Consider the following 24,620-nt stretch of genomic DNA (forward strand, 5'->3'; position numbering starts at 1 on the left):
CAAAGTGAATCAGCTATACATATATATATATATATATATATATATATATATATATATATCTCCCCATATCTCCTCCCTCTTGCATCTCCCTCCCTCCCACCCTCCCTATCCCACCCCTCTAGGTGGACACAAAGCACCGAGCTGATCTCCCTGTGCTATGCGGCTGCTTCCCACTAGCTATGCTTCCCTTTTTACAGAGAAGTGCTGAAACTAATTGCACTTGTTTTAGAAATGGGTCATTAGTCTAGTCCCTATCTTTTATGGAGACCTAATTTTCATGCAGGATTTCTCTCTAAGGCTTGAACTGGCATCTCTTTAGGAAGAGGAGACAATGAGGATATGAAAGCTTTTCCCTGCCTTAAATGAGCTTAGCTTCCGATCACAGGCCATTTTAGTATGTTGGTTGGAGCGTTATGCGTATTCACCAGCCAATAAGTGTTTGTTAAATGAATGAATGAATTCACTTTAGACAACAACAAAAAAGGGGGGGGAATGTATGACTTATAAAATAAAATCTCTTTTTCATCCACTTGGATATTACATTCCTTTTGGAAAAATAATTTTTCTGGTAGTATAAGCCCAAGTTATTTATTCTTGATTTCTCTTTTCCATGTTTCAAGGAAGAGAGATGTGATTTTGAAATTTAGGATTTCAATTGATTGAGGTTTTCTATGTTAAGGACTTCTTATGTGTTCTTCTGGGTGGGCTAAGCAAAATTTTCTTACGCTTAGGATTAAAATAAATAGTAAAGTAAATCTACTTACCTGCAGTTATTTGAGTGACTTAATGAGTAGAATTTTCACTATACTTTCCTGGACACCATTATCAAATCCGAAGACATCTCCCAATCCCAGCTGTCTTCCCACTGTCATTTCCTTAATATTGGTAGAACCTACAAATTTTATTTCCTGACACCTTGCTTAAGTTTTCTGATCAAAGAAACATGTCTTCTGCATCTGACTTATATGTATATTTCCCATCTCATTCCAGACCTTGAATCTTGGGATAGCCCCAGGAATCAGTGTTTAAAAAAGAAAAATAGGGCTTCCCTGGTGGCACAGTGGTTGAGTGTCTGCCTGCCAATGCAGGGGACGCGAGTTCGTGCCCCGGTCCGGGAGGATCCCACATGCCGCGGAGCGGCTGGGCCCGTGAGCCATGGCCGCTGAGCCTGCGCATCCGGAGCCTGTGCTCCACAACGGGAGAGGCCACAACAGTGAGAGGCCCATGTACCACAAAAAAAAAAAAAAAAAAGAGAAAGAAAAATAATTTTGATCATCAAGCAGAGTTAGGAGACCCTGATTCAGAGCCACTTACTCTATCATTGTCTGTTTTTTGTTTGTTTGTTTGTTTTTCCAACTGTGAAATGGTTAAGAAATTCTGAGACCATTCTCTGGGAATTTTCATGAGTTAGAGTCAACTGGCTCTTGGGAGCATTCTGCAGCTAGAATGTGCTAATTTATTCAGACTGTTTTTGACTTGCTTTCTAACAGGTATATGGGAAATAATTCCCATCATGTAATCATGAACTTTTATTTGAAGCAACAGGAGAAATCTTTCAAGTGTGGTTTTGAAACTCATTGTTGTTTCCCTTCTGCTTTACACAGTTGCCATCCTACTGAAAGACGACTATTTTGTCAGCGGTGCTGGCCTTCCTGGCAGATTCAAAGCTGAGAAGGTGGAATTTCACTGGGGCCACAGCAATGGTTCTGCAGGCTCTGAACACAGCATCAACAGCAGGCGGTTCCCTGTGGAGGTGAGAGAAACTTGAGATGTCAGGGGCAGCTGTGCTTTGGGTCTTGACATTAAAGAGATGCTTTGTCTTTACCCCCAGTCGTCTTGCGAATCAAACTTGTACTGTCCCTGCCTTTGTCTCTGGAAATCTTTTATATACAGCATGACAGCTGGATAGCCATCCTCAAGTTCCTCATCTTTGTTTAACGGGTGAAGCATGTAGAACTTGTGGACATCGTGGTTTGAGTAGACTCACCCCTGGTAGATGATTTCGGGCCCTTGGTTTCATTCGACACAGCTTCTTTGCCCTGTCCTTTCTGAAACCCTGCTTTCCAAAGTGACGTTCCGTACGAAACTCTGGCCACTTCGTTTTCACCCTTTAGAAAAGAGAACAGGTAACTGATATGTGAAGAGGACTCAGAATCATCTCTCAGTAGGGAAGCTGCTTTAAGGTTTGTGTGCTGTCCACGCTGTTGAGAAGGAGGCTGTGGCCATTGGTCGTATGACTCGCTGTTAACTTTGCGGGATTGACATTTTACCTCCTCTGAGTCAGTTTTCTCAAAGATCCGTGAAGAACGGGTGGTGCAGTAGGTCATGTGTATCTTTTTGGCGACTGAGGGAGGGAGCTTGTTTCCAAACTCCTTTTTTAATCTTTGGTGGGGACAACACATCTGTTCCATTGCTAACCTTATTTTTGTACCTTTAATCATGATCAGGATGTGAATATTCTTTCTTTGCGACAGACATATTTGTTGATTGTTTGGGTGCCCACGTGGTAAGCTTTACAGATTTGTAGAACTGAGAGGGTTTGTACCGAAGCCTGTGGTTGTACTCAAACATGGAGTGACAGCTCCTAGTGTTCTGTGACTTCAGTAAGTCATGACCTACTTGGGTCATCTGATGAATACTTTCGATCCTCCTCCATAGAGAAAAATACATGTATGTACACACAGATTTGTGCATAATCTGTAGGGTTTCATCACTCACCCTCACTCCTCAAGCCCGTTCATGGACCCTTTAGACAACCTTGAACTTAGGTGAAAAATCCCTTTAAGAGGAGAAAATCAATAGTATTTCTTTGTTTATAGATGCTTGTATTCACGTATCGATTTGTTTCTTATCCATGATTGCCTGAGAAACCAGAGATCACCATTCTGAGAAAGTGCTGCATATTTTTTTCTTGTTGAGCTGACAAATTCACAGTATCAAGAATTCTTCCCATATTAGGATTCCTCTATCCTTGGGACTTCCTGTCCTAGTCACATTAAAGTTTCTACTTAATGGGCTTTCTCCTTTTATGTTGAATGAATCATTTCTTAGAAATCTTAGCTTGATTTGTACTTGGAAAACTTGATTTCTAGAAGCCAAGTTGATCAGATTTTTAAGTTTGGGGTTTCTCTTTTGTTCCTGCCGGCCAGTTCCCATTGGCAGTGTCGCTGAAGGGAAAATTTGTGCCTAGCTAGCTTTGCTCTAAAGCTTCTTTATCCCAGAAATGGGTGGCCATTTGTTTAGTTAATGTTGTTCCGGACAAAAGACCTGTGCTTGAAAGTTTGAAAACTTAATTTGGCAGCTGCCTTGGAAAAGAAAAACTCTGGAGGAAGGAACTGGGAACTTCTGCCTCATTCCTAATCACAGTCCCTAAAGCCTGTGTCTCCTCCTCCTATTTGAGTCTGGAAAAATGAATAGACTAGATGCATATTCTTTTGAAAACTTATTACTTTAAATGCATTTAGTTTTTTACTCAAAGACGGCCATGAAATTTAGTAACTAATTAGAAATGGCAGCTACAATGCCCAGACTTATTTTTGACCAAACGATTTGAATTTATTTCTTCTAAGTCATGTCAGATGGTGAGGCTGCCTATATTAATTGGGTGCTTCATTGAAGCCCATCTGGTTCATAGCTTGTTATTGTTTTTTCTAATGTGATAAACATGTTGAATTACTTAGTGGTTGTATTTGGAGGAACTTGAATTTCAGAGATCAGAAGTAACGGGAGCAAATTTAACTTTAAAGTATGCACAGAAAAGTTGCTCACTTTTGCGGAAGACGTGTCTGTGATATGTTCAATTGTTTTATTTGAGTTCTTTATTAACACCAGCTCTTCCTGAGATTTTTACACTGTTTGAACATCTCAGACTTGGTTTATGTCTTTCCACATAACTACAAGAAATTAAAATGAAAGTGAGAAAATTATAATGTACCATCTAGTAATTTATCAGCGTTGGGGACATTATTTATTTTATATAGAGTCAGAGAAGAGTCATTGTGGAAGATTGGGATGGAATTGGTAGAATACAGCATTGGTTCTCAACTAGAGACAGTATCCTCCCCCTCAGAGGACATTACGTGTTTTCTGGAGACGTTTCTGGTTGTCACTGTTGTGGGCATTGATATGCTACCAGCATCTAGTGGATAGAGGCCAGGGATGATGCTCAACATCCCAGTTCATAGGACAGCCCCACCACAAAGAATTATCCAGCCAACATGTCACTATTGGGACACTCTAGGGTAGAGAATGCAGTATGTTTAGTGGGATCCAGCCTTCCTGTACTCATGTGGCATCATTTAAAGTAGATTTAAATAAAGAAGACTCACGGCAAAGTGGTTCCATCCTCTTGCAGCTTTTGGAGAGGAAATGTACTTTGCTTAATGGGTCAGAGCATTGCTGGTCCTGGTTCCTTTAGATTCCATTTGGGATAAAGTCATGACCTTGGGTATCTTACCAGTTCCCTCGGTGCTCCAGTGCTGCAGGTTGAGTTTTAAGCATATGCCCCACAAGACTCTGGATCTGCTCCCTGAGGGTAAATTGCAACAAACCCAACTTTGTAGGTTTTGCTGCTTCCCAGGAATTCTTTGAGGTCATCTACAACAACTTTGTACACATTCAGAAATTAAACGTCTCCACACTTTCCTGGCTGAAATCCTGGACTCAGCCTTGTAGTTCCTATACTTAAAAACATGCAGTCTAGTAGAAAAATAAATGTCCTTGTGAAAACGAAACAAAAGTCTTTCAATAGCAGCATTCTTTACAGCTCAGTAAAAATTAGAAAAGAAAGTTGGCATCAGATGACAAGGCTAGAAGACTAGACCCACTTTGGATCCTCAGAGGCACTCACCTCCTATTATTCAGCTTTATCTCTTGTCTAGCAGCAAATTTTTCTTGAGTGCCTTCTGTCATGTGGTTGCTGGGTTACAAAGCTGAAGAAGAAAGAGAGTCCCACCCTCAAGATATTTACACTCTAGTCATGACACAGAAATTGACCAAAGAGTCACATAAACAGCTGTGTAATATCAGTTGTGATATAGCCTCTGAAGGAGAGGGACATTTTGTCATGAGACAGAAGACCTTGGTGGAGACAGATATTTATCAAGAGGGAAAAGATTAATTGGAGCCTGCCCATAGAACAGGGGTGTGCAAAGGCCCTGAGACAGGTGATACTTGGTACATTTAAGGAGTAAAGAGAGATCAATGGGGATTTTGATAGGTAGGATAATACCCCTCCCCCAAAAAATGTCCACTCACTAATTCCTGAAAATTGTGAATGTATTTATTACTTTACATGGCAAAAGGGACTTTGCAGATGTGATTAAGCATCCTTAAAGTCAAAAGGCTCAAAATATTCCTGTGATTAAAATAGTAGTCCTGTTTGAGTTCTTCTGTGGCCACTCCTCTTTGTATTATCTGTCCAACCACAGTTATCTGTGACGGCTACTACCCTATCCTAAATATTCTCCCTACCCCACACTTATTCCCTGTTTTAAATAAGGGTTCATGTAACACTAATAGGAATTGAATCATACGGTATTTCCACTTATAACTGAAGTTGGAGGTAGTGCAAAGAGAAACCTCCAGATAAAACCCTCTGAGAGCTCCATTAAGGTAGAGGTTCATTGCATGCTTGTTGTCTGAGGTAATTAAAATCTTGTTTATTACAATAAGAGATCCAGGAGTTGTTGATTCAGACTTACTGGTGCTTTATGAGTTGAAGTCTTCAATAAGCTTAAATGATCCAAATTAATTGTGTGTGCCCTTTCCAGTGAACCTCACAGCTGGTTCATTTCAGCTCAGTTTAGAGCATCTTAGCAAGTGAGTAGAAGAAAATACATTTTTCCTAATATATACCATGCACACACTACCATATGGTACAGGTCTGCAGTCCCTTAGCTGAGACCCTTGAGGCCAGATGTTTTAGAATTCAGAATCTTTTTTAGAAAGGCATGATGGTGCATATATGCCTTATATATTTACAGAAGACACATAGTGGGGTCTGGGACTATACCCCTTGAATGCATTCATATTTCTGCAGCATGCGGATGAATATTCACACTAAGGGGGAAATATCAGTATTCAACATAGCTTCACATCTCTCCACATCAGATTTTACTACTGAATTAGTTTTTGCACCATAAATATCAATAATAACAGAACACCTTTGATCTTGGAGGCTTTTGAGATTTCATTAAAGGATTTATGGACCTGTGTTTTAAAAACTGGGTCCATAGTCTGGCACTGCTTGTTTATGTTCCAAAGAGCATAGGTTATTACCACCCATGACACAAGCACACTGAATTATTTGTCTCCCTGCTGGGCTAGATACGTCTGGGTACTACTCTCATCCTGCTCTCTGCTCTGTCCTGGTATTGTACAACATTCTTAGTCAAAGTTAAGGTTTGTCCAGGGGACAAGAAGTTGCTAGTGTTAGGCTGAACTTGTTCTGTGATTGGTTCCCATTGAACATTCTGTTTGAGCCTGCATTTGCCTTCAGTATCCACGTCTGTGGGTATGTTACTTTCACCTGCTCTGTATTCCCTCCTGTCTGTCCAGCCCCTACCTTCCTACCTAGAGTCAGACTAATGATTTGCTTTTCATTTTGTGAACTGGATCTTGGTTCTTCCAGTGCTTCTGTCACATTCCGGTTAGATGGTTGTCTTGCACTGGACCCCTAGGTTATGTCCAGGTGACCTGCATCTGCCTTCCTTCTCCCAGGTGAGCTTATGCACTTGTGACACACGCAGAGGCCTCACCCCGTGTCACCCTCTCTCCATTCACGCAAGCATGGCAGGTACTGCGTAACTCAGATGTGGACCAATCCAGCCAGGGATCGAGCTGCCACATTGAGTCCTGGCGTCAGTGGAGTGACATTCTAGAACAGGACTAAGGCGGATGAGTGCAGTTTGCCTGGCTCTCTTTCATGTATCCCCGCTTTTCTGCTGGAAATAAAGGTTGCCGTATGAAATGCCTTCTTGAAGATTTACTTTATGCATTGGCATACCAAAGGCTTTTAGAAGTCCTCCATTGAGGAAATCTGTTTGACTGTATTTAAATCAGTGTTTTTCCAAACTCACGTGACCAGTGTAAGTCAACAACATCACTCTTTTGGAAATGAGGTTCATAGCTTTCTCCTGTCCTCCTTTAATCCATATTCCTTGTAAGACATGGAGTCCTGTTCTAATAAATGTTTTCAGAGAACACCAATCATGATTTGGATTTCCATTATTTTGAAAACTATAAAACCAAGAAGGCTTGTTCACAAAACAACTGTTTGGTGTCTCTGAACTCAATACTATCTTGCTTTGTCATTAGAGAAAACTAATTGAAGGAAGTCATTGTCATTGAAGGAAGATTGAGACTTTTTCTATTAAAAATAACTTCGGGAGCTTCCCTGGTGGCTCAGTGGTTGAGAGTCCACCTGCCGATGCAGGGGACACGGATTCGTGCCCCGGTCTGGGAGGATCCCACATGCTGCAGAGCGGCTGGGCCCATGAGCCATGGCCGCTGAGCTTGCACGTCCAGAGCCTGTGTTCCGCAACGGGAGAGGCCACAACAGTGAGAGGCCTGCGTACCGCAAAAATAAATAAATAAATAATTTAAAAATTAAAAATAAAAATAACTTTTGTGGGATTCCCTGGTGACGCAGTGGTTAAGAATCCACCTGCCAATGCAGGGGACACGGGTTCGAGCCCTGGTCCGGGCAGATCCCACATGCCGTGGAGCAGCTGGGCCTGTACTCCGCAACTACTAAGCCTGCGCTCTAGAGCCGCGAGCCACAACGACTGAGCCTGCGTGCTGCAAATACCTAAGCCCGTGCACCTAGAGCCCGTGCTCTGCAACAAGAGAAGCCACTGCAATGAGAAGCCTGCGCACCACAAGGAAGAGTGGCCCCCACTCGCCACAGCTAGAGAAAGCCCGTGTGCAGCAACAAAGACCCAATGCAGCCAAAAATAAAATAAATTAAATAAAATAAATTTAAAAAAATAATAACTTTTGCAATATCACACTTTTTCTTTTGGCCTGCCTTGTACTTTATGTAAATTCCTTCCATTGTTACAGTTTCTCTGAAAAGTTGCTTTGTGCACAGAGAGTCCTAAGTCGATAGAGCTCAAGACAGGGCCTGGTTTCCTGTCCTGCCCACTCATGGAACATAGGAAATGTTAAAGAGATTATTACCTGGTCATCTAGTGTTGGCTATTCTGTGGTGTAGCCAACGGTGTTTTTCTCTAGAGGGTTCCGTCAAATGACAAAGGAATTGGTTGGAATTTAATTAATGACTTTATTGAAATAAAGATTCCATTTAAGAGCAGAATGTTTCATCCTTAACTAGGGAAATATTTAATTTCCATCTGGCTGATTTTTGATGTGTGTGTCCTGTGTTGATTAAGAAGCACATTTGAGGAGGCCACAGTACTCAGAGTATGCTCAGTGGAGAAGTGCACGCCTCATTGTACAAAGCCATGAGTGGGTTTTGTGAGGCGGAAGCAGCCTTGGTCCCTTCGTGATGTCTGACAGTCCTCATCACACACAGTCATCCTGAGATGTGAACTTGGCTCAGGACTGTTTGATGGTGTGTCACCAACATGTGGGGTGCTGGTAACTGATTGGTTCGTACGGAGAATCTCAGATGAGCATATGGCCCTCTCTGAAAAGAAACTTGGTTAAATTGGAGGTATTCTCAATATAGAAACTTGAAGACCCCATGGGTGGGCGAGGGGGACCTTGTATAACCAAAAAGCAGGCTTAGGGGGGCCGTGGTGGTGTTGGAGGGTGGTGCTGGTGTTACCGACTCGGGTCCTTGGACTCTTGAATGAATAGAAATTGATAAGAGGCCACGTGAGTGATTCAGGCAAGACTTTACTGGGACTCATGCTGAGGGAGCCCAAGGAGGTCAGGCTGGTTCCTTAAATGGGGTGAGGGCGGGGGGGGTGCTGATCGGGCTGGAGGGGTGGCGTTGGTGGTCTGCCTGCCCCCTCGGTGGTGCTGTCTACAGGGATCATATGCAATACCCTGCTCTTGCTCTTGCATCTCAGAAATGGCAGTTGGTTTTTGGCCCTTTGGTATCTTATTGTTCATAATTTCCCCGACTGGGACTGCTGCATGCATGAAGTCATTTTCTAGACCCTTATCGTTTCTTTGTATTTTGTTGCTTGAGGAGACGTTTGTCCCGGAGCAAGCACTGCCATAAAGGGTCCTAGGTCCCAGCCTGTCTCGCTGGCGGTTGTGATTGTAACATGATACTGTAGACACCATTTAATAAGCATTACCTATGCCTAGAATGTTTCAGATCTCACCCAGTTTAATTTTCTCACCAGCCTTATGAAAGAGGTGCTCTTATTTTACCCTTCTTACAGATGGCACAACTGAGCTTCAGGGACGCTAAGTGGCTTGGCTGAGGTTTACTATTAGTACTCCAGAATCTGGGTTCCTCTGTCTCCAAAATCTTAACTAGCATTCATTTTATTTGATAAGTTATTTCATTGTTTTTCTTGTCATCACTATAGGTTGTTTTTAAAATGACCAATGCAGTAGAAATAATTTTGTTGTAATCTTTTTTTTTTTTTTTTTTTTGCGGTACGTGGGCCTCTCACTGTTGTGGCCTCTCCCGTTGCGGAGCACAGGCTCCGGACGCGCAGGCTCAACAGCCATGGCTCATGGGCCCAGCCGCTCCACGGCATGTGGGATCTTCCCAGACCGGGGCACGAACCTGTGTCCTCTGCATCAGCAGGCGGACTCTCAACCACTGCGCCACCAGGGAAGCCCTTTTGTTGTAATCTTAACCACTGTTTATTGTGTAACAGGAGAGGGAAAAAAAAAAATCAAAGGGCTTCAAATGTTCAAAGATGGCTGAACCAGTAGTAAATCATACAAAGAGGAGAAGTAAAGGGAACAGAAAATGCCATCAACTCTTTGGGTAGAGGTACCTGTAGCAAATACTACATGTTTTATCTGGCTTGACCACTTCAGTCTATTTTTTATCATGTCAAGAGCAACGCTGTCTGATGGGAAATAGAATGTGAGCCATACATTGTAATTTAAAATTTTCGGTTAGCCACCTTACAAGAGGTAAAAAGAAAGACATGACTTTAATAATTCATTTTATTCTATACAATTTATATTATACAATAATAATCATTGTTACAATTTTAATCATCTATTATTTTTACCCAAATATATTAACATTTTCTATTTCAACATGTAATCAAGATTAAAAGTTATTACTGAGATATTTTACATTTTTTTTTTTTACTGTCTTTGAAATCGGTGTCCTTTTTACACTTAGAGCACATCCCGAGTCAGACTGGCTGGCTGCACTTCAGAGGCTCAAGATCCACATACAGCTTGTGGCTACTGTACCTGAAATGTGTCAGACTTAAGGGTTCCAGACCTCAATAACAAAATTTAGATAATAAACTAGCCAAAAGACTAACAAATTCTCTAAGAGGAATCTTTATGCTGAATCTGTGGTAATTTTTACACTTTTTCTCTTCCAACAGAAAAAAATATAATCAGTAGTTCACTTTTATATTGGAGTCTGACTTGGTTGTTGAAGAGCCTTCCACTGGATGTGATACAGGTTTTCTCTTTTTCCTTTATAAGCTTTCAGGTTGTTTCCCATTATTTATTTTCACAACATGCGTTCCTGAGGCCTTGAACACTGTTCTTCTCAGAATCCATTTGCAGGCTGGGGAAGCCACATAAAGCTGGTTAGGGAGACCTTTGTGCCCTGAGGGCAGGGATGGACCTCAGGCGGCCAGATCAGATGTATTGTAAGTTCAGGTCAAGAGGATTTATGGGCATCTGGCTCAGAAACACACCCCACACCTCCACTTTTCTTTTGTCCTGTCAAAATTTGAGCAGGAAGATTTCAAGCCATCTTAAATCTAAAGCCTTTAGGAAGTTCTGTAGTGCCAGCATCACTCAGAAAGGACAGTTGGAGAGATTTATAAGGAATAGAAAGAAGTCAAGATTGAAAGGAAGTCTATTTCCTCTCTCTCCTTTAAATCCCCAGCATAGAATTTCATAGTGCCCCCACTTTAATGGGATGGGAATGGATTCCTAAACCTTCTGTCTCCGGATTGTATGGCCTGGCACTGTGTGCAGCGCCGATATTCCTCTGGGTACATTTCCTGCGATATACAGAGACCAGCTGGACAAAGTTACCAAAACCCTATTTTAGTTAAAAAAATAAAATGTTATCTCTTAAATGTTTGAGGATATCTTAGAAGACAGGGCTGTAAAAAAAACTCAGATTAATACATGAAAGATACTTGGGTTAAGAGTAAAATAACTTCTAAATCCCAGCTCTTTCTATACAGATAGAACTTCGATTTTTGAATTTCCCTATTAAAACCTTTACTTAATTGGTTTATAAAAAGTTCAGTATGCAGGGAATCTTCTTAATTTACACTTCATTGTTCACCATTCTCTGATCAAGGAAGGCTCTGAGTGAAAGAAAACCCATCCCATGATCTTCTGACTCAGCCTGACTCTGCCTTTGAATTTGCCTGTCTTTATCTCTGTCTTCTTTTTTCTTTCTCTTTTTTCATCACTTTATTTATTTATATTTATTTTCTGGCGGTGTAAGTGTGGGCTGAAATATCATAACTATATTTAGGTAGCGCCCTTAGAAAAATATGCCCTTAGTCTGTTATCTAGATTCTTGTTAGTGGGTCTCAATGCTCTGTGTAAAAAGTGATCTGTCGTCAGATACATTTAGGAAATGCTGCATGATATGTCTTCCTCTTATAGATTGATAATAAGCTAATACAGTGAAACTCTTGAGAAATATTCCAGTAGAGAAACCTGCATAATTTTCATTTAACTGGGAGTCTCCCAAACTCAGGTGACCATGGAACTCTTCTTATTTGTATCTCCTGTGAGACTAATGACGAAGAGAATGAATACACGGGGACATGCAGTGTCAGGTAATTGCACAGAGAGTCCTTTTCCATGTCTGGATGCTGTCTATATAAATGTTCAAATGACTTCCTTACACTCTTCCCTAGTTTCTAAATTATCAACAGTGTTTGCTTGTTCAGTTGATGAACAGAGCCTTGTCTGCATGGGACACAAAGTGCCCTGGCCTCAAGGGACCTTCATTTCAGCAGATGCTAGGGCCCCGAGGCAAAAGCCTGCCTCTCCTGCTTGAGCAAGCAAGGGCAGAGTGATAGGAACTAAGTCAGCGAAATAGTCAACGTTCCGATGATATGAGGCCTGTGGACCATGGGAAGCTCTGTAGTTTTTACTCTAGGCCAGATGGGAAGCCCTTGGAATGTTCTCAGTAGAGGAACGGCACTCTCTAGCTTATATTTTACAAGGATCCTTCTGGCTGCACTTGCACGTGGGGAACAGACGTCAGAAGATGATTATAATATTTCAAGAGAGATGATGTTGGCATGTGCCAGAGATGGGGGCAGTGGGAAGAGGTTGAATTCTGGTTGTTTTGAAGGAAGAGCGTATTAATCAAGACGAAGTATGATACTGACGTTATCTTAGAAAGTTTATATTTCTTGGTTAGGAAAAAAAACAATTTGAGGAGAGAAAATTGTGGATACTGAACAGTCTATAGTATTTTATAGCATTTCATTCAGTTTTTAAAAATTCTTTTAAATCTCTATGTCATATTCAAATTGTATTTGTGTAATAGGTATTATATACCAGTTTTGATTACATACTATATGCTATACACTAGGGAAGAATGTAGCGTGGGGAAATGATTAAACAGGACAATGATAAAAACAAAGCCCATTTTGGAAGGCTTCATTTGAGTTAACAGATGTAAAGTGCTTTCAGCAGGACTGGAACATTCTAAGAGCTTATTCAGTGTTCCCATTATTATTATGTGTGAATCCTCTCCTTCCATATGAGGCAACAGATCCTTAATCCATCCGTTTACTTTCTTTTCCACTATTTCCACCCAGGTTTAAGCCATCACATCACTGTCTCTGACTTTGACCAGTGTTATAATTTGTTAACAGGTCCATCTTGCCACTGCAACAGTCCACTCCTTATCCAGTAACCAAAGTTTTCTTGTAAACACTTGAATTGCATTACATTTTTTTCTTTAAAATCCTCCACCGGGTTCTGATCCCATGTTGAACAAATTCCAAAATCTGGCCTCGCCTTGCAAAGCCCTACTTGATCTGGCTCCTACTCCCCGACCGCCCATTTTCACTGACTGCTTCCTCAGTCCAGAATATTCTCTCCCTGTTTATCCCTTCTCATAGCTTCCCTGATCCAACCCATTATCAGCTGCATGCTCTCTCCCCTCCCAACTCGGCCACTTTATTTCCTGTTACACACTTTCATTTTCTTCACAGCACCTATCACTTTTTGAAATTGCTTATTGACTTACTTGTTTATTTTTTATAAATTTATTTATTTTATTTATTTATTTTTGGCTGTGTTGGGTCTTCATTGCTGCACGTGGACTTTCTCTAGTTGCAGTGAGCAGGGGGCTGCTCTTCGTTGCGGTGCGCGGGCTTCTCACTGCGGTGGCTTCTCTTTGCGGTGGCTTCTCTTGTTGTGGAGCACGGGCTCTAGGCAGGTGAGCTTCAGCAGTTGTGGCTCACGGGCTCAGTAGTTGTGGCTCGCAGGCTCTAGAGCACAAGCTCAGTAGTTGTGGCGCACGGGCTTAGCTGCTCCGCAGCATGTGGGATCTTCCCGGCCCAGGGCCCGAACCCCTGTCCCCTGCATTGGCAGGCAGATTTTTAACCACTGCACCATCAGGGAAGCCCTGTTTACTTGTTTATTAACTCACTCCCCCTCCCCCACCCGCATACGCTGCATGTAAGCTTCTGGAGGAGAGAGGGGTCTGTCTGTCATGTTCACTGCTGCATCTTGGCTGCTGCTGGATACGTCCCATAAAAGGGTGTGAGCAGTAATATGTATGAAGAAACCAACATCCTCATATTGAATCTTCATCTTGTCCTCTCAGTGGTTCAAAGGGTAAGGGAGTCTAATCCCCAAGAATAAAAAGTTACAATTCACTCATAAAAAGGACATTTAAAGAAGCAGATCCTCCCCTCAAACTACCTCTTGTATTAAGGATGTGAAAGACCCAAATAAATTAGTTACTCCCAAATAAACACATTCATTCTGTTGCCTCATGCTGCGAGGCTGAGGGTGAGTCGTGCAGCTCAGAAGAATGATCTTTTTAAGTCTGTTCTTCCGGAGTGGAGCTCTTATATTAAGAATCATTACAGCTACAAGACAGATTGTCCCAATTAGTCAATGAGGTCCAGGTTTTTGAGAGCTGTTAATATGTACATGAGCAATTACTGTAGCAGAGTTAAAAGGTGTGCCTTTGGGAATTTTAGATTGAGATTATCAGTTTCATTCATGAACGGAAGCAGGAGCCCTGAGAATTAAGTGCTGCATTTCTCTGCCAGCTCATTCACTAGAGGGTTCTCCAGTGCCCAGACCCAAGGGTTATGAGGTTGCCAGGATCCTCTCCTCTGCCCCACTCTCACCCTGTCGCAGACCAGTGCCTTCCTCTGTGTTCACTGAGACCCAGACACTGATAGCATTTGGGAATTTCATAGTGAGTAAGGTAAACAAGCCCCTTGACTTCAGGCCACCTGAGAGACTGGCAGAGAGAATCTCAACTGGAATTTACATCAAAATCAAGTGGGCACTTAAAAATTTTCCAAAACCAAGTTCAAGTGATTTCCACTCATTCCTAATTAATAGTAAATGAAAAAACCAAAACTAAACAGAAAAGCTTGATTGAACATCTGTTTTTCTATGTTCCAATAAAATGCTACATTCCAATAAAATGCTCCTGTGAACACCGTGCCTCTCCCCTGTGCTCAGATGCTCACATGCTCTATCTTCTTTGCAGAGTTTACTAAAATCCTGTGACATAAGCAGGCACTGGATTTGGAGTTAAAAAAAACAAGTGATTTGTAGAACCTGGGGGTGATGCCCCCCTCTTTCCAGTAGGCCAGCCTCTTTGAATGGTTGCACATCAGCAAGTCAATCTCAAAGGTGCCTGAAATCCTGAAGTTCCTCCATTTGAGTTAAGGTATTGCTGCCTCTTCAAATGCTAATATAAAGAAAAGAACAAAATGTGAGTTCTCTTTTGGACACATTAGTAAAGCTCATCAGATCCCACTCCTGTGGTAGCTAGCAAAGAGCAAGGCATCACTTGGAATAAGATGCAAAGGCGGTGGTCCAGTGGGACTCCACGCTTCCAGTGCAGGGGACACAGGTTTGATTCCTGGTCGGGGAACTAAGATCCCACATGCCACAGGGCGTGGCCAAAAAAAAAAAAAGATGCAAAGGAGGTAAACTCTAAGCGAACACAGGTGGACACCGCTGGATGAGACACTTCCTGTGGGAGAAGGAAGGACTGGATATAGTGTGATTGAGGGTGTGGATTGTGGGGAGGCACCCAATCCAGTAGTAATTCGATCTGGCCATCAATAAGCTGGCCTCATCTAGAGAGCAGGTGATTAGAATGAACAAGTGAGATGCGGAGAGAGTGTGAGAGTGGGTCTTGATATTTGTGAAGGGAGTCTCATCGAAGAAAAAATCAACTTAGTCTTTGGGAGCCCAGAATGGAACCAGGACCAGCAGAAGCTGACTCTGCTCAAGAAACTGGTTACAGCTCGGGCACAGCACACAGGCCAGCAGCAGATGCCATCCAGGGCCTCTTCTGCTTCACATAATTCAGGGGAGGTTTTTCCAAATCAGATTTCCTCAGTCCCTCCAGGGACCTTCTGAGTCAGGTGTCGAGAAGCAAAAGCTATTCCCCCTTAGTTCTGCCATCAAAAAACAAGGCCTGGGATAATAATGATGGTTAACTTCATAAAAAGTACTTACTGTGTGTACTTAGAGCACTCTTCACACATTCAATCATCACTTATCAAAAACATCTTTCCAGGGGCTTCCCTGGTGGCACACTGGTTAAGAATCCGCCTGCCAGTGCAGGTGACACGGGTTCGAGCCCTGGTCCTGGAAGATCCCACATGCCACGGAGCAACTAAGCCCGTGTGCCATGGCCGCTGAGCCTGCGCTCTAGAGTCCGCGAGCCACAACTACTGAAGGCCGTGCGCCTAGAGCCCGTGCTCCGCAACAAGAGAAGCCACCACAATGAGAAGCCCGTGCACCGCAACAAAGAGTAGCCCCCCACTCACCACAACTAGAGAAAGCCCGCACGCAGCAACGAAGACCCAACGCAGACGAAAATAAATAAATGTATTTATTTAAAAAAAAATCTTTCCATAAGAAAACAGCAGTTAATAATCAGTATCTCTATTCTTCTGATGAGAAAAGTGAGGTAAGAGAGACATCCTGAGAGACATCTCAGTAGAGCCTGAAGTTGTCTTGGTAGAAATCATCTAAGAAGCCTAATAGTCTGAGGTTAGATGCCAGTTTCTGCTGATCACAGAATGATCCCTGTTATCTTTTTTTTTTTTTTCTTGCGGTACGCGGGTCTCTCACTGTCGTGTCCTCTCCCGTTGCGGAGCACAGGCTCCGGACGCGCAGGCTCAGCAGCCATGGCTCACGGGCCCAGCCGTTCCGCGGCATGTGGGATCTTCCCAGACCGGGGCACGAACCTGTGTCCCCTGCATCGTCAGGCGGACTCTCAACCACTGCGCCACCAGGGAAGCCCCCTGTTATCATTTTGATCTGTTTCCTTCCAATGTTTGCCAGAGGTTGGGGGGAGTATAAGTATAGTCAGTATCAAGGTGAATACAATCATAGCCTGCTTTATCACTTCATGTATTGTGAATATTTTCCATATTTTGAAATATTTTTCACTCCTTCAAAAATAAAATTTAATTTTCTTAACTTGTCCTAGCTGCATTCTACCAGTTTTTCATAATTAATGCATTTTACTTTAAGATCCAGGAAAAAAAATTAACAGAACAATGAGTCTAATTTAATGTCATTTCTGAGACCTTTTATTTCTAAGCAGAAACAAGTACAGGGGCAACATACTGAAAGCATAAAAAACAACTTTTTCTCAATATGCAAATAGTTTTGTAGTCTTTTGATTTTCAAGGTAATATGTGTTCATTGTAAAGTAATTCAAACAATATATGAGTTAAGAAGAAAGGACATGTTTTTCTTGCAGACACATAGCACTCTAGAAATGCCAGTATGCTGTGCATAGTTTTATAGGCTCATTTCCACTTGCTAGATGAGGGAAGTCTTCCATTGTCAGTAAGTAGCTGTCTGCATCATGCTATTTAAATGCTGCATAGCTCAGGTTCTGAGGAGATTACTGGGGTTCAAATCTCATCACTGCCACTTAGTAGCTATGTGAGTTTTGGGCATCTACTTAACCTACCCCTTTATCTGTAAACTGACATTTAGTACTAATATCTATCTGATGAGAATTTTTGGAAAAATTAAAAGTATCATATTTATAAAATGCTTGGTTTAGTGTCACACAGTAGGTGATAGATAAATGTTTGCTTCTCCATGGTGTGGATGTGACATAATTTAGTTTAGCAATGCTTTGTTGATGGCCATTTTGGCTCTTTCCAGTTTTCCCTGGTATTAACATCACAGCTATGTAGAGCATATATTTGGGATAAACTCAGGTTCTCTAGGGACCAGCCATATGACATGTACCTAAAAGGAATTGTCTTAAATGCTATTTGACTTGTTGACATTTGGGAATATAAACCAACATGAGTCAGAACTGGCTTTTTCAAAACAAGCTGGAAATCTCTGTTAGAAAAAGCTCGAATCTCTGCATTTATATGGATACTACACTCCTTATGTAAAATGTACTTCACAACTTACTGGTGGGCTAGAATTGGTGATCAGTTGGGTTTCATATGCAGGATGTTTAATCTCAGAGCTCAAGTCCTTTGTGTTACAGCTCACTCTGCCTTTACCTTCATGAATTAAGAATATTCATGATGCTATAGGAAAAGTTAGTTTGGTATTATATCATGTGGCTTTATATATATTTTTTGAAAATGTCTATAATAATAATAATTACTTTCCCATACCAGAATGCAATATAAGAGTTCCTAATACAGGGCTAATAAACCTCCTGAAATTGCATGTGAAATTTTGTATAATTAGGTGTGTTTTTTTTTTTCTTTTTTAATCTACTGCTTCATTCAGACTCTAGTACTGTTTTCTGATCCTCTCTCCCCATCCCCGAAATAGTAAAGAATCAGGAGAGAAAGGAACAGATTTTTTTTCTATAGGACATTTGTCTTTTACTCTCCAATGGATAGAATATATAACATTTACATAAAATTTTATTCGTAACCTCATTAATAGTCTCATGAATTTTCTAGAGCTCTGAAAACTCACAGTGAAGGCTGCTATAAGTGATTATTTTACCACCATCCAACGGGCAGGGACCATCAGTGTCCCATTAATGTCTATAGCCTCAGTACCAAGCACAGAACATTGGACATCGTAGGTGACCTATTTAAGTATTTTGTAAAATAAAAGAATGAATCCCCTGCTCTTTATCTTTTAGTTTAGACATATAAGGAGTCTTCCAGCTCAGGTTCACAAGAACTAGCTCACAAAACATCTCTTTTAGTCAAAGCTAGTTCTTGGTGGTGCACCAGAGTCCGTATTGATGGGGATTTTGTTTTGACATACTTAGTAGCAGGCACCATGCTTGTCGCCTTCCATTGGCTCAGGAGGGTATGGAAAGTTCAGCAGGTCTTACCCAACTGGCTTTATTCAATATAAGTAGATTACAGTGTGAATGATGGAGGAGAAGGTGAGGACTGGCAGAGGGCTGGAATTTGAATAGGAGGTTGAATTTTTTTGACATGTCTAATGTTATTATGAATGGAGATGGAACCCTGGTTTTTGGTGATAGGTAGAAAGATTGGCTCTAGGATTGATAGAGCCTTGGGTGGATTATTAAATCGATTTGCTAAGAAGTAGAATGATATACACCTTTTGGGTCTGAAATTCACCTAGCAAAAGCTTAAGATAACAAACCTAGTGGCACTAGTGTTTCAAAGGTATTTTGTACATAAGCTATAAGTGGCTTTTCTGTAGAACTATTATTTCTACAGAAATAAAAGCTGCTGTTTTCATTAGTAAAAATGGGTAATTGATTTCTTGGTGATATATTGCTTATCTGAAGTCTTTTTCTGGGCTGTTCTTTTTTAAAAAATTCGTTCTTCAACCTTCTTATTGCATATTTGTCAAAATAATATGATAAATAAATTCAAACAAAAACGAACTCATTACTTAGGAAGATACTTCACTAATTAATTAAATTTAACCTCCAAAGGCTGCAGTTTAATTTTACTGCTGTATATGTTGTGGTTAAATTACCTGTTCTAAACAGTTTAATAAAACAACAAAAAGATAACAATACCTATTATCTGTTCAGTAAATTATACTTTTATGTTATATTTACATGTAACCCTGAATCAACCTGATATAAATATATATATTATTAAGCAGATATTGATACCTTCATAGTCCTAATGTAAACATCAGGAGATCAGAACTTTCTTTTGGCTAAAGATGTAACTGGTCAAAAATAGAGTTACAATGACATTTACCTCAACTGTCCATTAGCACTAGTAATACAAAGGTATATTTCCCCAGTGTATACCTATTTGGAAATTTCAGCCAAGGACCCCTGACTTGTCCAGTTCTTTTTACATCTTCTTGCTGGGATTTCTCCAACCATTTTTATTCTAATGTTATTAGTAAGTGGTCCATCTTGTTTGGAATATTTCTTATTGCTGTGTGTTTCTCCAAGTATTATTTTAAAATATATATTACTTTTCTCTTTTCATCATCCTTATTTACTTCTATGTATAACAAAAAAAAAAATCATTTCCAGGCTAGGTTACCTAAAATAACTAAACTTTCTGAGTTTTAGATGTATCCAAAATCTGCCTTTTTTTTTTTTTACTAATATGGAAACCCAGGAAGACAGATTATTTTGAGATCCCAGGGACAACTTTGGCAATGCCAAGTCTTGCATATGAAAAGGTTCAAATCCTGGTCTATGGTAAATGTCAAAGAAGGTACTAGAATATAGTAAACCCTGAATAAATATAAGTTTTAAAAAATACTAACAGGGGCTTCCCTGGTGGCGCAGTGGTTGAGAGTCCGCCTGCCGATGCAGGGGACACGGGTTCGTGTCCTGGTCCGGGAAGATCCCACATGCCACGGAGCAGCTGGTCCCGTGAGCCATGGCTGCTGAGCCTGTGCATCCGGAGCCTGTGCTCCGCAACGGGAGAGGCCACAACAGTGAGAGTCCTGCGTACCACAAAAAAAAAAAAAAAAAAAATTGTTGGATAGGCTTTGTATAGACTTCAGTAATAACCTTATAAGAGAAAACCCTAAACAGTGTCTTCCTCAAGTATTGCGTTTTAGAAGGCAAAACCATTTTTATATTCTTCCTCATATTTTACTGATATGTTTCTAATCACAAGATTTTCAAAAGGTTAATAGAAATTGCAGTGCTTTATCGTCATGATGCTTAAATGATTTCTTTTTCAATAAAGCGTATGTTATTAAAGAGAAAAATGATTTTGCAACCCATGCATTAAAATATGCAGTGCCATCTGTCTTAAGGCTTGGTTATCAATGGTGTAAGTGAGGCCAGTTTATTTCTCATAGATTTACTAACGTCACTGCATAAATAGCTGTTATGGAATCGATCTCTTAGGGTGAAGCAGCTTTTATCACATACAAGAGTTCGATGATAACTGTATTAAACATTGGCCTTTGATTATTCTTAGTCTTTCCTGGATACAGAGGTTTCAGAACTTCATGGTTAAAGATTGAAAATGCAAAATTTCTGACATTTAAACATTTTTTACATTAACTACTAGTCTTTGATATTACTTCCTAGACACGTCCTTTTGTTGCATGTCTCTTGACTTTTCTGTGACTCAGTAAAGTACTATGGTTACCATACCATGGCCATCTCCTTTGTGTTCATCTCAAAAGCACAAATAATAGTGTGGTGAGTGAGCGCATAAGATTTGACATCAGACATGTGTGCCTGGGTTTGAATGCCAGCCCCTTCACTCCTACCTGTATGACCTGGGCAAGTAACTTGACTTCTGCAAGCCTCAGTTTTCTCTTCTTAAAAATGGGTATGGGGAATTCCCTGACAGTCCAGTGGTGAGGATTCTGCGCTTCCACTGCAGGGGGCCTGGGTTCAATCCCTGGTCGGGGAACTAAGATCCCTCAAGCTGTGTGACACAGCCAAAAAAAAAAGGGTATGAAAATCCTACTTAGAAGATTGTTGTACAAAACAAAACAAATATGTGTTGATGGTACTTGGCAGGGTGCCTAACATAGGGGCAAATAAATGGTAACAATTATTATTATTATAACTATTATTATTATCTGCTCTTATTATTACTACTGCTGAGTCAAAACAAGACTTATTCACAGTAATCATTTAGAATCAGCATACGTAATGTATTCTCTTGAGGAAAAGGAAAAAAAATTTTAATCCTATTTTGTTTTGTTTTCATTTTGTTATAGTGTTTTCCCCCCAGTGGCTATTTAAAAGGGTAAATTGGAGATGACGCTGATTCTGTTCACCCAAAATGGTTTCTCTACAAAAGAGGAAAAAAAAAAAAAAATTCACCAATAGGGCAGAGAAGACCTTCCTTCTGGGCAGATCTAGCTGCAAAGGACACTGTGAGGGCAAGGGCGTCTGTGTTCCATCCACTGCCTCTCTGTCCACAGAACAGTCCTGCCTAAACTGGCCTCCACTGTCTATACTTTATTCTGGTCATAGAAGGTGACTGGTAGCTTCACTCCTATTTGCCAGCCCCAGCATGCCTACTGCCACCCCTGTCCCCTCTGGTAGGAAATGCTGTTTCTACCCAATGGGCTTGTGTCAGAGGAAATCAGTTCCTCAGACACCCACTCAGCAGCCAGAGGCTTCGATGTTCAGGATCCTGGCTGAAAGCAAGTGTCTGCTGAAAAATAATTTGTCCCTTACCTGAAAAAGCCTCTGTGCCATGCTAAATCTAATCTCTCCAAATATTTTTGAGTGCCGACTCCTATTTTAGGCCAAGCAGCTGACATAAATTTACCTGTAGGCTAGCTTAATCAGATTTTAACCTAGAAAGAGGCCTAGCCAAAGAAAGAAACTTATTTCGTGAGCAGAGATTTCCAAATCTGTCAAAATACATGCCCGAGGGCCAGTGTTTAAAACTGATTTGCTAAATGATCACCAGGGAAATGTGTGTGTGCGTCTATAGGACAAGGCCAGGAGTTAGAAGAGAGGCACATTTTTGTGTTTCAGTAAGTAGTTTTCCTTGTTATAATAAAAAATCACATCCCTTGTTGGAAATCTGGTCGGTGCCCAAATCCTCCAGGCAAGTGTTTGCAGCTCATGATTATTTATTCCTCAGATCTTTTTAGATGTGCTATGTGTGAATCAGCCCAGCCTGCATTTAAGGCTTGAAAAATGTTCTTCAGGATTCCTTGTATCAAAGCATCCATTAATTACTGAAAGGATAAGGCAGTGGTTTACTGGAAGTCGTAATCTGCATGGCTGTTTGTTCCGAAGGGGAGAAAAGGAGTCCTCCGTGGAAATGAGAAACACTTTTAAAGATACCCTTCTAGGGGCTTCCCTGGTGGCGCAGTGGTTGAGAGTCCGCCTGCTGATGCAGAGGACACGGGTTCATGCCCCAGTCCGGGAAGATCCCACATGCCGTGGAGCGGCTGGGCCCGTGAGCCATGGCCTCTGAGCCTGCGCGTCCGGAGCCTGTGCTCCGCAATGGGAGAGGCCACAACAGTGAGAGGCCCGCGTACCACAAAACAGATACCCTTCTAATATCCTGTTGAAAGATATGCATTTTTTTAATTGCAAAGAATTCTTTCAAAATGATCTTTCTGTGGTGGCAACCGCATTATACTGGAAAATATTCCTCTGTTTCTGGCAACAGTACACTAATTACTGCCTATACATTTTTAATAGTTTAATCTGTCATATTCTACAAGGGAAGTGATTCTGACTCTGAACAAAACTGAAATGCATGACCAAACACATTACAAAATATGTGGTTTCATTAAATCCTGTTGTTAATTCAGTCAGAAGAAAATTGTTTAGTTCAAACAGAGGGACAGGAGTGCCGAGGTGTTATGATTGCAATTCCACATATGCACGTACCTCACGCTTCATTGTCAAACTTTGTCACCATCATCCGGTATATTGCCTGGGAGCTTCACAAAAGGAAGACCTGTCACAATTTGAAAGCAGCATACTGTCATAGATGGTAGTTTTGTTAGCACTCGGGTTGCATAGAAAAGAGACCCACTCAAGTCAGCTTAAATGTAAAAGGATAGTTTATTATAAAGACATAGGAGTGTCTCATGGAACTCAAGAGCACAGATGTGGCTAGAAGGGAGCTGGAATTTCTGTTTGTGTCTTCTTGGTTTCTACTTTTGTATCTTCTGCTGTGAACAGGTTCTCTCAGTCAGTGTGATGCCTTCTGGTTCTTGATAATTCTTGCGTTTGCGGATTATGGGTTGATACTCACCACCAGTCCTTTGGGCCTAATGCCAAAGACCCAGGAAGGACAATGTAATTGGTTCAGTTGGGTCAGGAGGTCCATACCTGGTTCAGTTGGCTACGGCCGTGGAGGACAGAACAAATGTGGTAGACCTGGGCCTACTCTTATGATCCTCTGCATGCCTGTTTCTAGAGAAAATAGGGCTGGCAGAGTCCCTAAAATGTCCCTTTCCTCACACACTAAGAACTTATTTTCACCTCTGAAAGACTATGTGTACCTGACACAGCATCAAATCTCAAGGCTGGTGGTCTCGCAAGAACTCTCTGTGTATCATCCAAACACAGTTTAGAAAGCATGACTGACCCAGGTCTGAGTTAGAGTCCATTAGGAGACACTGCTTATTACTTCATCCTCACACATCCATCTCCCATCTTCAGAAGCTTCCAATTTACCTCCTAGAACAGAAGAGAAAGCTGTCTACTATTTAAAGATGGGCTCATTGTCAGAAGGTTCCCTGGGGTGTCCTAGCTACGATTCACATTCCTAGCACACCCTTAAAAACTGCTAAAGCACTAGATATTATTTATGAATGAGTCAAAATAGCATGTCCTCTGAAGGGTTGCCTGGGTTATTTATTTATTAATTTGTCCATCTCTGTTGGAAAACTTACCATCTGGATGCTGTCCACATTTTAAAAACACATAAATTAAAATCCAAGGCAAATTGACTACAGTGTGGGTGACCTTCAAACCCCCTCTTATGCCAGCCAGCCATTTCCTGTTCTGATTGCCCTGAAAGGAGGGAGGAAAAAGGGGAAACACATACACCCAGGTATATCTGCTCATGTTTATTTGGTGAGATGAGCTCTTCTTTCACAAGACCTTGCATTTACTTTAAACTTTCTATTATAGGTGATGGTAAAACATGAATTATGTATACCATGTGCTAGAGTAACATGCCTACAATAACACAATGCCCTTCCTCTTGCCCCTGTCACAAGGCATTGTCCAATCTGATTTTCTAACCTGCATTTCTGGCTCTGGTTGAATGACATCATAAATTGCTTTTATGATTATCCTTACGTTCTGTTAAAGGATACGTAGTCTGATGAATAAATATATTGTTTACAATTTGCTTCTATCGTTTGTGTATTCTCAGCTACTC

The 24,620-nt window shown here is 41.2% G+C and overlaps 1 protein-coding gene across 3 annotated transcripts in view; it reads left to right on the forward strand.

The window, feature by feature from the left end:
- The window catches only part of PTPRG (protein tyrosine phosphatase receptor type G), a 744,445-nt gene that overhangs the window by 443,185 nt on the left and 276,640 nt on the right, over positions 1-24,620 (forward strand). For all 3 annotated transcript variants that reach the window (XM_060111286.1, XM_060111288.1, XM_060111287.1), the window contains exon 4: positions 1,605-1,753. In XM_060111286.1, the coding sequence (XP_059967269.1) occupies positions 1,605-1,753 (149 nt within the window). The remainder of the gene's footprint in view (positions 1-1,604; positions 1,754-24,620) is intronic.

This window comes from Mesoplodon densirostris, chromosome 10, assembly GCF_025265405.1.
Source record: "Mesoplodon densirostris isolate mMesDen1 chromosome 10, mMesDen1 primary haplotype, whole genome shotgun sequence".
NCBI lineage: Eukaryota > Metazoa > Chordata > Mammalia > Artiodactyla > Ziphiidae > Mesoplodon > Mesoplodon densirostris.